The sequence below is a fragment of the Erythranthe guttata genome, chromosome 14 (assembly GCF_056151865.1).
Source record: "Erythranthe guttata isolate IM_541 chromosome 14, IM_541, whole genome shotgun sequence".
NCBI classification, from domain to species: Eukaryota; Viridiplantae; Streptophyta; class Magnoliopsida; order Lamiales; family Phrymaceae; genus Erythranthe; species Erythranthe guttata.
This window is the reverse complement of record NC_142546.1, coordinates 13,043,873-13,058,454: the sequence shown is the minus strand read 5'-3', so window position 1 is coordinate 13,058,454 and position 14,582 is coordinate 13,043,873. Positions and strand designations below refer to the sequence as shown.

The window sequence follows — 14,582 nt, the reverse complement described above, 5'->3', positions numbered from 1 at the left end:
GTGACGCCCTCCTGTAACTGCAAGAAGTTCCCAATAATCTTTCGCATAAAACTCCCCAGAACTGGAAAGAGTAAAAATCAACTCGTCATCCTTGTCTGGGCGAAGAACCACATGTTGTACACCTATTTGAAGGCTCGGAGGAATGTACTGTAAGAGTTCCTCTAGCCGATCTAAGCCTTCTCGGACCGTTATCTCGTGGTTTAAAAATGTTGGACAGTTGAGCCGTTCCCCAAGCCAATTCTCCCGCCAGAATTTGATATTTCCTTTCCCTATAATCCACCGAGAAATATTCTCAATCAATGGGCCGTGAAGACTTATAGTTTTCCAAATCGCCGATGTAAAATATTTATGAACCAGCTCGCCATTTTGAAAATATTTTTGCTTTGCAAACTTCGACCAGAGAGTGCCCCCCTTATAAACCATCCACATGAGTTTCCCGTGCATGCACCTCTGTACTTGGGCCAAATTTCGAATTCCCAATCCACCTTCTTCAACTGGTTTGCATATCTTGCCCCACTTGACCCAATGAAATCGCGCAGCTCCACGAGAGCTCCATAAGAACATGGCCATGAGCTGTTCAATACGGTTAAGAACGGATTTTGGAACGTAAGAGCATGCGAGTGTGTATACTGGAACACTAGCTAAGACGGATTTAATCAATGTAATTTTACCGCCAAAAGAGAGTAATCGTGCTTTCCAACCCTCAAGTTTCATACGGATCTTACTAACTAAAAATTCATAATCAACCGCCTTGTTACGTCCCACCGAAACTGGAACTCCCAAATAGATGATCGGAAAATCCTTGGTTTTGATTCCCAAAATGCCTTCCACTTGAACTTTAAAAGCATTCGCCCCTTTGCCCAGATAGAGTCCACTTTTTGTCGTATTTGTCTTCTGTCCTGATGACCGCTCATATTTATTGATAATCTCCTTAAGAGAGGTAACCGATTGTGGGTGCCCATTTGTAAAAATAAGCACATCGTCGGCATAAAAAAGATGCGAAATCCCAAGCTCATTCCTCCCCATCTTGTATGGACGAATCTGACCTCCCATGATTCCTTTCTTTAAGTTGGCAGTTAATATTTTTTGCCCCATAATAAAAAGCATGGGAGATAAAGGGTCCCCTTGCCGAACCCCTCGCGACGAGCGATAATGCCCCACAATCTCTCCATTGATTCGAAAACCATATCCTATATTGCAAATATTACGATATATAAGATCACAAGCTTGGTGGGTAAATCCAAATGTCGTCATGGCTCGAAGTAAAAATCTCCATTCTAAGCGATCGTAAGCTTTGGCCATATCCAATTTAATCACCATATTACCTCCGTTCGAGGATCTATTTAAGTTACCCATTAGCTCTTGGGCAAGCACTGTATGAGTAGTTATGCTCCGGCCTTTAACAAAGCCAGCTTGCTCCTCCTCAATTATACCAGGAAGAATTCCAGCCATTCTATTAGCCATAATTTTAGATATAATTTTTCCGGAAAAATTTCCAAGGCTGATAGGTCGATATTCGCCAATCTCTGCAGCAGATGGAGTTTTTGGAATAAGCACTAATAGAGTTTTAGTGAACCCCGATGGAAGATAACCTCCGCTGTAGAAGTCTTTGATCACCGCCATTAGATCACCTTTGATAATGCTCCAACACGATCGATAAAAATAGCCCGTAAATCCATCCTCACCCGGAGAGCTATTCGGATTAAGTCCTTCCATTGCCTCTTTAACCTCCAACTCCGTAGGTAAAACACAAAATCCAGCATTCATCTCCCTAGTCACAGTCGGAATAATATGAGCAAATAACTCCTCGTCAATACAATATGCAGAAACCCGGAAAAGCTCTGAATAAAATTCCGCTGCCACCTCCGCCACTTCCTTGCCAGATCAAACGGTGTTAAGGTCAAATGTATGAAAACTAGGCTTTTCACTTTTCACAAAACCCTAACCCTAACCCTAATATCGTTAGTCTCACCGCCGGTCAATTGGCATGCCGCCGGACGGTTTTCCGGCAAAGGGAGATCCGCCCTTGCCGGATTCGCAATCCTTACCAAACTCACAGCCGCAGAAGCAGTCATTTGCAGCATTGGTGTCCAAACAAGCGGAGCCTATTAAACCTAGGTTGCAAACGGTCCCTTTGGCGAATCGTCAAGCTTTGGTTATTGATGAGGCGCCAGCAGTTTTGTTCTCCTCGGTGGAGATGGAGCAGTTAAATAAGCAATGCGAAAATACACTTATTATGAAATTTTCGGCGGGCCGCCCAAGTTTGTTTGACATACGTTCCCACATAGAGACGGAATGGAGACTGGAATACCCTCCGGCAGTGGGATTGCTTGACCCTCGTCACGTTACTATTCACCTCATGTCTGTGGAAGATACTAATAGGGCTTTATCTCGCAGTTCAAATATGATCAAGGCTAGCCTTTTCCGGCTCTTTCGCTGGACCCCAAATTTTGAAATCGGAAAAGATTGTGCGCTAATGGCGGTATGGTTTAGGATGCCGCAATTACCTCTTCCATTATTTAATAAATCGGCACTACATCGGCTGGGATCTTCCTTCGGTACGATGCTTCGAATTGATGATAGAACGCTCACACTCACTCATCCGATGTTTGCTCGGATTTGTGTGGAAGTTGATGTCTCTAAACCGCTGCCTTCTCGCATTTGGATAGGGGCGTCTAAAGAGAAGGGATGGTGGCAGACATTGCAGGCAGAAGGGAATCATGCGTATTGCTCTCATTGTGGTCTACTTGGGCATATGGTTGGTTTATGTAGAAAGAAAAGAGAAAACCAGTTACAAGGTACGAAGGAAAAACACCCGGAGAAAATCCCAACTATTCTCAAACGAACTGGGGAGGAGAGAAATAAAACAAAGGAGGATCGGCAAAGGTTTCAACAAATGGGTTTAGTCAAGAATAACAATAACAAGGAACAGCAGCCACCGTCAATCGATAAAACCGATGGCTTTAATTTCGATGGCAACAACACAAAGGAAGTGGAAGCTACTGGTGGTGAATCAGGTGTAACTTCAAATCTGCCTGTGGAAATTGTATCGGAGGACGCCTTATCTCAGGAGGCGGGCGTCACTGGTCGGAGGGTTCTCCCGTATATTAACACACATCAGAATATAGCATGCACGTCGGAAATTCTGCTTGACCAGATTATGTCGACAAAAAAGGGAGGAGGCGTACTAGAAAACAAGGTAACTAATTTGGAGACCACAGAGATTTTACACACTAGTAATACATTCCAACTGCTTGCCGTAGATGAGCGAGTTGATATAGACAATGCATCGGAAAACGAAGGCATACAGTCTGATGGGCACTATGAAGACAGAGAAGAGTTATCGTTATCACCTAAATCGGACCCTGGAGGTATGGCTTTGGTCGCAGCAAAATCCAAGCGAAAGTATAATAAAAAAGTGGTAGCCCCGAGTGATCGTTTAACTCGATCTCTGGCCAGAATAACGGACTTCCCTCATAAAGGTTGATATGTCTTGCATTATATGGAACGTTCGTGGGGTTTGTCAGAAACCTACGGTTGATCATCTTAAACTTATGGTTAGAAATAATAATGCCCAGGTGCTTGTTTTGCTGGAACCAAAGGTTAGTCACAATAAGCTTCAACGATTGGCATGGCAACTTGGTTTTCAATCGTCTTTGCATGGTGGGGAAGACAATAGATACATTTGGATAATGTGGAAAATAGGATGTACAGTTACTCTGTGTGAGACTAAAAGCCAATACATCTCGGTGGAAATGAGGCTTGCCACTGGGCAACTGTGTTACGCTGCTTTTATATACGCTAGTTGCTCGTATATCACCAGAAAAGAGTTGTGGAATTCGATGTCCGATTCGATTGGCAGCGGGACTGCTCCTTGGCTGATTGGAGGTGATTTTAACACAATTGCTCATGTTGAGGAAAAACGAGGTGGTCGTGTGGTGGATCCTAATGTGTTGTTTGACTTTCAAAATTTTATGCTTAACAATGGGCTCATGGATGTGGGATTTGTGGGGTCGAAATTCACCTGGTGCAATAATAGAGTGGGTGCAGCTCGGGTGTGGAAACGTCTGGATAGAGTTTTGATCAATAATTCGTTGCAAAGTATATTTCCTAATATGGCAGTTCGACACCTAGATAGGGTGTGTTCAGATCATGCGCCTCTATGTATTCAATTTGAGGGAGTGAAATGTAAGGCTAAAAGTCAATTTCACTTTCAGAGAATGTGGAGTGATCACCATGACTTCCATAATGTTATCCAATCTTCATGGGATACACCGGCAGAAGGATCACCAGGACAAATATTTTGCGAAAAACTGCGGCGGCTTCAACGTGTGCTTAAAGATTGGAATTGGTCGGTTTTTGGAGATCTTCAACTCAAGATTAAGGCTCTGCAAGATCAAGTTCAAAGTTTGGAAAATCAGCTGCAAGGAGCATGGGATGAGCAGACATTTCAGAATTCCCTGGCGGCCAAAAGAGAGCTCCTCAAACTAGAAGAATGGGAAGCGGAACTTCTTTGCCAGAAAGCGAGGATTGCTTGGTCTAAAGATGGTGATAGAAACACGAAATTCTATCATGCAACTATAAAATATCGACGCCGGAAACAAAATATTACATTAACGAAGCGTGACTTCGTGGACACTAGCAAAGATGTTCGGGGATTCTCTCTTCTAATTTGATTTTATTTTCCTAATTGCAACTCTTTTCTTACTCTTTGATCATTTTTGCTTCCTGGACACCTAATTTTCGACTTGTACCTATAAGATACCAAATCCACCAATTAATAAAGAAATATAAATTAATCCGAAAAAAAATCCACCTAAACGTAAACGTAGAGTTTTATTTCTACACTCCACCGTATCTTTTTTATCTAGTGTTTTTGCTGTTGTTTGTTGATGCGTACTAAAGTCCGAGTATTGTAGTTCGTGTTTTTAAGAACGTTGTTGCGAATGCACTTTTGCGCATGGTTTTTTACATGTACGTTTGTGCATGTCCATTTGAGCGAGTGTGCTTATGCATTTTGTTGATTTGTATTAATGTCCTAGGATTGTAGTTTGTGTTTTCATGATCCTTTTTGCGAATCCACTTTTGCGTGAGTACTTTTGTGCATGCTTTTTTACTTTTAATTATGTGCGTAACTCTTCTAGCGAGTGTTTTTTCGCACGTTTCTTGATGCGCATTCATGTCCTCGAACGGCAGTACGTATTTTCATGATCGCTTTTGGAATCCAATTTTGAGCATGTTCGAGTCGAATTTGGAATTTTGCCATTAGACTGGAATTGTAGCCAGCTGAAATAGCTTTCCAATGCCGCCGGAACCATTTGATTTGGAGTACGTATGAGAAAGTTATGATCGACTTCGTGGACACTAGCAAAGATGTTCGGGGATTCTCTCTTCTAATTTGATTTTATTTTCCTAATTGCAACTCTTTTCTTACTCTTTGATCATTTTTGCTTCCTGGACACCTAATTTTCGACTTTTACCTATAAGAAACCAAATCCACCAATTAATAAAGAAATATAAATTAATCCGAAAAAAAATCCATCTAAACGTAAACGTAGAGTTTTATTTCTACACTCCACTGTATCTTTTTTATCTAGTGTTTTTGCTGTTGTTTGTTGATGCGTATTACAGTCCGAGTATTGTAGTTCGTGTTTTTAAGAACGTTGTTGCGAATGCACTTTTGCGCATGTTTTTTTACATGTACGTTTGTGCATGTCCATTTGAGCGAGTGTGCTTATGCATGCTTGTTGATTTGTATTAATGTCCTAGGATTGTAGTTTGTGTTTTCATGATCCTTTTTACGAATCCACTTTTGCGTGAGTACTTTTGTGCATGCGTTTGTACTTTTACTTATGTGCGTAACTCTTCTAGCGAGTGGTTTTTTGCACGTTTCTTGATGCGCATTCATGTCCTCGAACGGCAGTACGTATTTTCATGATCGCTTTTGGAATCCAATTTTGAGCATGTTCGAGTCGAATTTGGAATTTTGCCCTTAGACAGGAATTGTAGCCAACTGAAATAGCTTTCCAATGCCGCCGGAACCAGTTGATTTGGAGTACGTATGAGAAAGATAAGCTCGACTTCGTGGACACTAGCAAAGATGTTCGGGGATTCTCTCTTCTAATTTGATTTTATTTTCCTAATTGCAACTCTTTTCTTACTCTTTGATCATTTTTGCTTCCTGGACACCTAATTTTCGACTTGTACCTATAAGATACCAAATCCACCAATTAATAAAGAAATATAAACTAATCCGAAAAAAAATCCACCTAAACGTAAACGTAGAGTTTTATTTCTACACTCCACTGTATCTTCTTAATCTAGTGTTTTTGCTGTTGTTTGTTGATGCGTATTGAAGTCCGAGTATTGTAGTTCGTGTTTTTAAGAACGTTGTTGCAAATGAACTTTTGCGCATGTTTTTTTACATGTACGTTTGTGCATGTCCATTTGAGCGAGTGTGCTTATGCATGTTTGTTGATTTGTATTAATGTCCTAGGATTGTAGTTTGTGTTTTCATGATCCTTTTTACGAATCCAGTTTTGCGTGAGTACTTTTGTGCATGCTTTTGTACTTTTACTTATGTGCATAACTCTTCTAGCGAGTGTTTTTTTGCACGTTTCTTGATGCGCATTCATGTCCTCGAACGGCAGTACGGATTTTCATGATCGCTTTTGGAATACAATTTTGAGCATGTTCGAGTCGAATTTGGAATTTTGCCATTAGACAGGAATTGTAGCCAGCTGAAATAGCTCTCCAATGTCGCCGGAACCAGTTGATTTGGACTACATATGAGAAAGTTATGCTCGACTTCGTGGACACTAGCAAAGATGTTCGGGGATTCTCTCTTCTAATTTGATTTTATTTTCCTCATTGCAACTCTTTTCTTACTCTTTCATCATTTTTGCTTCCTGGACACCTAATTTTCGACTTGTACCTATAAGATACCAAATCCACCAATTAATAAAGAAATATAAATTAATCCGAAAAAAAATCCACCTAAACGTAAACGTAGAGTTTTATTTCTACACTCCACTTTATCTTTTTTATCTAGTGTTTTTGCTGTTGTTTGTTGATGCGTATTAAAGTCCGAGTATTGTAGTTCGTGTTTTTAAGAACGTTGTTGCGAATGCACTTTTGCGCATGTTTTTTTACATGTACGTTTGTGCATGTCCATTTGATTGAGTGTGCTTATGCATGTTTGTTGATTTGTATTAATGTCCTAGGATTTTAGTTTGTGTTTTCATGATTCTTTTTGCGAATCCACTTTTGCGTGAGTACTTTTGTGCATGCTTTTGTACTTTTACTTATGTGCGTAACTCTTCTAGCTAGTGTTTTTTTGCACGTTTCTTGATGCGCATTCAAGTCCCCGAACGGCAGTACGTATTTTCATGATCGCTTTTGGAATCCAATTTTGAGCATGTTCGAGTCAAATTTGGAATTTTGCCATTAGACAGGAATTGTAGCCAGCTGAAATAGCTCTGCAATGCCGCCAGAACCAGTTGATTTGGAGTACGTATGAGAAAGTTATGCTCGACTTCGTGGACACTAGCAAAGATGTTCGGGGATTCCCTCTTCTAATTTGATTTTATTTTCCTAATTGCAACTCTTTTCTTACTCTTTGATCATTTTTGCTTCCTGGATACCTAATTTTCGACTTGTACCTATAAGATACCAAATCCACCAATTAATAAAGAAATATAAATTAATCCGAAAAAAAATCCACCTAAACGTAAACGTAGAGTTTTATTTCTACACTCCACTGTATCTTTTTAATCTAGTGTTTTTGCTGTTGTTTGTTGATGCGTATTAAAGTCCGAGTATTGTAGTTCGTGTTTTTAAGAACGTTGTTGCGAATGCACTTTTGCGCATGTTTTTTTACATGTACGTTTGTGCATGTCCATTTGAGCGAGTGTGCTTATGCATGTTTGTTGATTTGTATTAATGTCCTAGGATTGTAGTTTGTGTTTTCATGATTCTTTTTGCGAATCCACTTTTGCGTGAGTACTTTTGTGCATGCTTTTGTACTTTTACTTATGTGCGTAACTCTTCTAGCGAGTGTTTTTTTGCACGTTTCTTGATGCGCATTCAAGTCCTCGAACGGCAGTACGTATTTTCATGATCGCTTTGGGAATCCAATTTTGAGCATGTTCGAGTCGAATTTGGAATTTTGCCATTAGACAGGAATTGTAGCCAGCTGAAATAGCTTTGCAATGCCGTCAGAACCAGTTGATTTGGAGTACGTATGAGAAAGTTATGCTCGACTTCGTGGACACTAGCAAAGATGTTCGGGGATTCCCTCTTCTAATTTGATTTTATTTTCCTAATTGCAACTCTTTTCTTACTCTTTGATCATTTTTGCTTCCTGGACACCTAATTTTCGACTTGTACCTATAAGATACCAAATCCACCAATTAATAAAGAAATATAAATTAATCCGAAAAAAAATCCACCTAAACGTAAACGTAGAGTTTTATTTCTACACTCCACTGTATCTTTTTAATCTAGTGTTTTTGCTGTTGTTTGTTGATGCGTATTAAAGTCCGAGTATTGTAGTTCGTTTTTTTAAGAACATTGTTGTGAATGAACTTTTACGCATGTTTTTTTACATGTACGTTTGTGCATGTCCATTTGAGCGAGTGTGCTTATGCATGTTTGTTGATTTGTATTAATGTCCTAGGATTGTAGTTTGTGTTTTCATGATCCTTTTTCCGAATCCACTTTTGCGTGAGTACTTTTGTGCATGCTTTTAAAGTTTTACTTATGTGCGTAACTCTTCTAGCGAGTGTTTTTTTGCACGTTTCTTGATGCGCATTCAAGTCCTCGAACGGTAGTACATATTTTCATGATCGCTTTTGGAATCCAATTTTGAGCATGTTCGAGTCCGAATTTGGAATTTTGCCATTAGCCAGGAATTGTAGCCAGCTGAAATAGCTTTCCAATGCCGCCGGAACCAGTTGATTTGGAGTACGTATGAGAAAGTTATGCTCGAGTTCGTGGACACAACCAAAGATGTTCGGGGATTCTCTCTTCTAATTTGGTTTTATTTTCCTAATTGTAACTATTTTCTTACTCTTTGATCATTTTTGCTTCCTGGACACCTAATTTTCGACTTGTACCTATAAAATACCAAATCCACCAATTAATAAAGAAATATAAATTAATCCGAAAAAAAATCCACCTAAACGTAAACGTAGAGTTTTATTTCTACACTCCACTTTATCTTTTTTATCTAGTGTTTTTGCTGTTGTTTGTTGATGCGTATTAAAGTACGAGTATTGTAGTTCGTGTTTTTAAGAACGTTGTTGCGAATGCACTTTTGCGCATGTTTTTTTACATGTACGTTTGTGCATGTCCATTTGAGCGAGTGTGCTTATGCATGTTTGTTGATTTGTATTAATGTCCTAGGATTGTAGTTTGTGTTTTCATGATCCTTTTTGCGAATCCACTTTTGCGTGAGTACTTTTGTGCATGCTTTTGTAGTTTTACTTATGTGCGTAACTCTTCTAGCGAGTGTTTTTTTGCACGTTTCTTGATGCGCATTCAAGTCCTCGAACGGTAGTACATATTTTCATGATCGCTTTTGGAATCCAATTTTGAGCATGTTCGAGTCGAATTTGGAATTTTGCCATTAGACAGGAATTGTAGCCAGCTGAAATAGCTTTCCAATGCCGCCGGAACCAGTTGATTTGGAGTACGTATGAGAAAGTTATGCTCGACTTCGTGGACACTAGCAAAGATGTTCGGGGATTCTCTCTTCTAATTTGATTTTATTTTCCTAATTGCAACTCTTTTCTTACTCTTTGATCATTTTTGCTTCCTGGACACCTAATTTTCGACTTGTACCTATAAGATACCAAATCCACCAATTAATAAAGAAATATAAATTAATCCGAAAAAAAATCCACCTAAACGTAAACGTAGAGTTTTATTTCTACACTCCACTGTATCTTTTTAATCTAGTGTTTTTGCTATTGTTTGTTGATGCGTATTAAAGTCCGAGTATTGTAGTTCGTTTTTTTAAGAACATTGTTGTGAATGAACTTTTACGCATGTTTTTTTACATGTACGTTTGTGCATGTCCATTTGAGCGAGTGTGCTTATGCATGTTTGTTGATTTGTATTAATGTCCTAGGATTGTAGTTTGTGTTTTCATGATCCTTTTTCCGAATCCACTTTTGCGTGAGTACTTTTGTGCATGCTTTTGTAGTTTTACTTATGTGCGTAACTCTTCTAGCGAGTGTTTTTTTGCACGTTTCTTGATGCGCATTCAAGTCCTCGAACGGTAGTACATATTTTCATGATCGCTTTTGGAATCCAATTTTGAGCATGTTCGAGTCCGAATTTGGAATTTTGCCATTAGCCAGGAATTGTAGCCAGCTGAAATAGCTTTCCAATGCCGCCGGAACCAGTTGATTTGGAGTACGTATGAGAAAGTTATGCTCGAGTTCGTGGACACTACCAAAGATGTTCGGGGATTCTCTCTTCTAATTTGGTTTTATTTTCCTAATTGTAACTATTTTCTTACTCTTTGATCATTTTTGCTTCCTGGACACCTAATTTTCGACTTGTACCTATAAAATACCAAATCCACCAATTAATAAAGAAATATAAATTAATCCGAAAAAAAATCCACCTAAACGTAAACGTAGAGTTTTATTTCTACACTCCACTGTATCTTCTTTATCTAGTGTTTTTGCTGTTGTTTGTTGATCCGTATTGAAGTCCGAGTATTGTAGTTCGTGTTTTTAAGAACGTTGTTGCGAATGAACTTTTGCGCATGTTTTTTTACATGTACGTTTGTGCATGTCCATTTGAGCGAGTGTGCTTATGCATGTTTGTTGATTTGTATTAATGTCCTAGGATTGTAGTTTGTGTTTTCATGATCCTTTTTACGAATCCAGTTTTGCGTGAGTACTTTTGTGCATGCTTTTGTACTTTTACTTATGTGCGTAACTCTTCTAGCGAGTGTTTTTTTGCACGTTTCTTCATGCGCATTCAAGTCCTCGAACGGTAGTACATATTTTCATGATCGCTTTTGGAATCCAATTTTGAGCATGTTCGAGTCGAATTTGGAATTTTGCCATTAGACAGGAATCGTAGCCAGCTGAAATAGCTTTCCAATGCCGCTGGAACCAGTTGATTTGGAGTACGTATGAGAAAGTCATGCTCGACTTCGTTGACACTAGCAAAGATGTTCGGGGATTCTCTCTTCTAATTTGATTTTATTTTCCTAATTGCAACTCTTTTCTTACTCTTTGATCATTTTTGCTTCCTGGACACCTAATTTTCGACTTGTACCTATAAGATACCAAATCCACCAATTAATAAAGAAATATAAATTAATCCGAAAAAAAATCCACCTAAACGTAAACGTAGAGTTTTATTTCCACACTCCAATGTATCTTTTTTATCTAGTGTTTTTGCTGTTGTTTGTTGATGCGTATTAAAGTCCGAGTATTGTACTTAGTGTTTTTAAGAACGTTGTTGCGAATGCACTTTTGCGCATGTTTTTTTACATGTACGTTTGTGCATGTCCATTTGAGCGAGTGTGCTTATGCATGTTTGTTGATTTGTATTAATGTCCTAGGATTGTAGTTTGTGTTTTCATGATTCTTTTTGCGAATCCACTTTTGCGTGAGTACTTTTGTGCATGCTTTTGTACTTTTACTTATGTGCGTAACTCTTCTAGCGAGTGTTTTTTTGCACGTTTCTTGATGCGCATTCAAGTCCTCGAACGGCAGTACGTATTTTCATGATCGCTTTTGGAATCCAATTTTGAGCATGTTCGAGTCGAATTTGGAATTTTACCATTAGACAGGAATTGTAGCCAGCTGAAATAGCTTTCCAATGCCGCTGGAACCAGTTGATTTGGAGTACGTATGAGAAAGTTATGCTCGACTTCGTGGACACTAGCAAAGATGTTCGGGGATTCCCTCTTCTAATTTGATTTTATTTTCCTAATTGCAACTCTTTTCTTACTCTTTGATCATTTTTGCTTCCTAGACACCTAATTTTCGACTTGTACCTATAAGATACCAAATCCACCAATTAATAAAGAAATATAAATTAATCCGAAAAAAAATCCACCTAAACGTAAACGTAGAGTTTTATTTCTACACTCCACTGTATCTTTTTAATCTAGTGTTTTTGCTGTTGTTTGTTAATGCGTATTAAAGTCCGAGTATTGTAGTTCGTGTTTTTAAGAACGTTGTTGCGAATGCACTTTTACGCATGTTTTTTTACATGTACGTTTGTGCATGTCCATTTGAGCGAGTGTGCTTATGCATGTTTGTTGATTTGTATTAATGTCCTAGGATTGTAGTTTGTGTTTTCATGATCCTTTTTGCGAATCCACTTTTGCGTGAGTACTTTTGTGCATGCTTTTGTAGTTTTACTTATGTGCGTAACTCTTCCAGCGAGTGTTTTTTTGCACGTTTCTTGATGCGCATTCAAGTCCTCGAACGGTAGTACATATTTTCATGATCGCTTTTGGAATCCAATTTTGAGCATGTTCGAGTCGAATTTGGAATTTTGCCATTAGACATGAATTGTAGCCAGCTGAAATAGCTTTCCAATGCCGCCGGAACCAGTTGATTTGGAGTACGTATGAGAAAGTTATGCTCGACTTCGTGGACACTAGCAAAGATGTTCGGGGATTCTCTCTTCTAATTTGATTTTATTTTCCTAATTGCAACTCTTTTCTTACTCTTTGATCATTTTTGCTTCCTGGACACCTAATTTTCGACTTGTACCTATAAGATACCAAATCCACCAATTAATAAAGAAATATAAATTAATCCGAAAAAAAATCCACCTAAACGTAAACGTAGAGTTTTATTTCGACACTCCACTGTATCTTTTTTATCTAGTGTTTTTGCTGTTGTTTGTTGATGCGTATTAAAGTCCGAGTATTGTACTTCGTGTTTTTAAGAACGTTATTGCGAATGCACTTTTGCGCAGGTTTTTTTACATGTACGTTTTTTTTTTTTTTTTTTTAAGAGAACGACACCCGATGAGGGTGGGGGGTTAGGCTTGACCCCCTACCTGTTTATAAAACAATATTTAAGAAGTACATAATGAGTTTTGCTCAAATTGCTACTGCCCAACATATGGCTAATAATAGCAGTTGACAAACAAAAGACAATAGCTAACTAACAAAACGTTAAGAATACGGGCAAACACAGGTGGCCCAAATAATAAAAGGGACGGGTAGGGAATGATCATAGAAGGTCGTGGAAGACCAAGGTAGACCGTTCGCCTCACCACAACAGCCGAGGCCACTTACACTTTCGCCAAAAATGGGCGAAACTGGTATAACGGCTGCGAAATGTGTGGCACCATTCGGCAAACAGTCTAGTCTCGATAGACCCAAACAATCCATAATAACCCCAACCCTTCCTAACATGTAAAGTTTACGAAAATTCCTAAATTGCCAATAATATAAAAAAGTGGAATGCATGGCACCTATGTGCGAGAATGTCGTCGAAAGGATGGATATCCAAGCTGGTCCATCCGAATCATCTGCTGAATAGGTCGGGGAAGCTCCGCTGTTGTGAAGGTACGAGCCAACTCGGTCTGACACCCCAAGTTAGCTAATGCATCAGCTACTGTATTGCCCTCCCGGTAGATATGTGTAATCCTGTACTCCAAAGTAGAAAGAGAGTTCCGGATCGCCGTGAGAGAACTCAGAAGACTCCAATGACCTTGGTCCGTGTGCGAAAGAAGTCGAACAGCGACTTCTGCGTCAAGCTCGATCCAAACTCTAGTGAATTGCCTCTGAATAACAAATCGCAGCCCCGAGGCAAGGGCAGCAAGCTCGGCTGCAATACTGCTCGGGGCAGAGATCCTCTCGTGAAATGCAAGTATGGCCTCAGCGTCCGAACCTCTGATAATCCCGCCAATAGCTGCAATCTGGGTGGATGCTCTACGGGCTCCGTCTGTGTTTAGCTTCACCCAACCCGGATCCGGTGGAAGCCAAACAACTCGATGAGGTGTGAGAGTTGGTGTTCTGACTCGGTAATATAGGCCAAGAGACTCAGCCACGTGGGGAATGCCAGTCCAGCTGTCCGCCGAAAGTAATTTGGTTTGGTGAAGAATCCTGATGTGCTGGATGACCCTGTAAATGATGGAAGAAGCGCGAACCGTGATATCCTTGTGCTTGCTATCATTTCTTGCAATCCATAAGTACCACAAGATCAAGCAAGGCACAATGGTTGTGATGTGTGTGTGGTGTGTGAGTGTGTGCGAAGTGAAGTGCTGCCAATAAAGTAAAATCTGGGGTATGTGCGTAGTGTGTGCAGGTGTATAGCCAAAAAGATAGAAAAAATGATGCCATACCCTCTTAGCCGTCGGGCTCTCCACGAAGATATGATCAATCGACTCAATAGAAGGAGACTCGACAGACAGAGATACAAGACTCGACACAGGGATAGATGGATCTGGACAACAATAGCACCTCGAGGCAAGAGAGGTGCCTCGAGACTGAAGTTTGGTATCCACTGGAAGACGCTGAAGAAGAAGACGCCAAAGAAAGATAGAAATTGTAGGAGTAAGACAAGATCCCCAAAATATACGAAGAAGAG

The 14,582-nt window shown here is 39.6% G+C and overlaps 1 protein-coding gene across 1 annotated transcript; it reads left to right on the top strand.

Annotated features, from left to right (window-relative positions):
• The first annotated feature begins 1,987 nt into the window (after positions 1–1,987).
• On the top strand, positions 1,988–13,357 carry LOC148765214 (uncharacterized). The gene is made up of 3 exons (XM_088812709.1): positions 1,988–3,421; positions 3,528–4,548; positions 13,353–13,357. The coding sequence occupies exons 1-3, from the start codon at positions 1,988–1,990 to the stop codon at positions 13,355–13,357; spliced, it is 2,460 nt and encodes an 819-aa protein (XP_088668835.1).
• Positions 13,358–14,582: the final 1,225 nt, after the last annotated feature.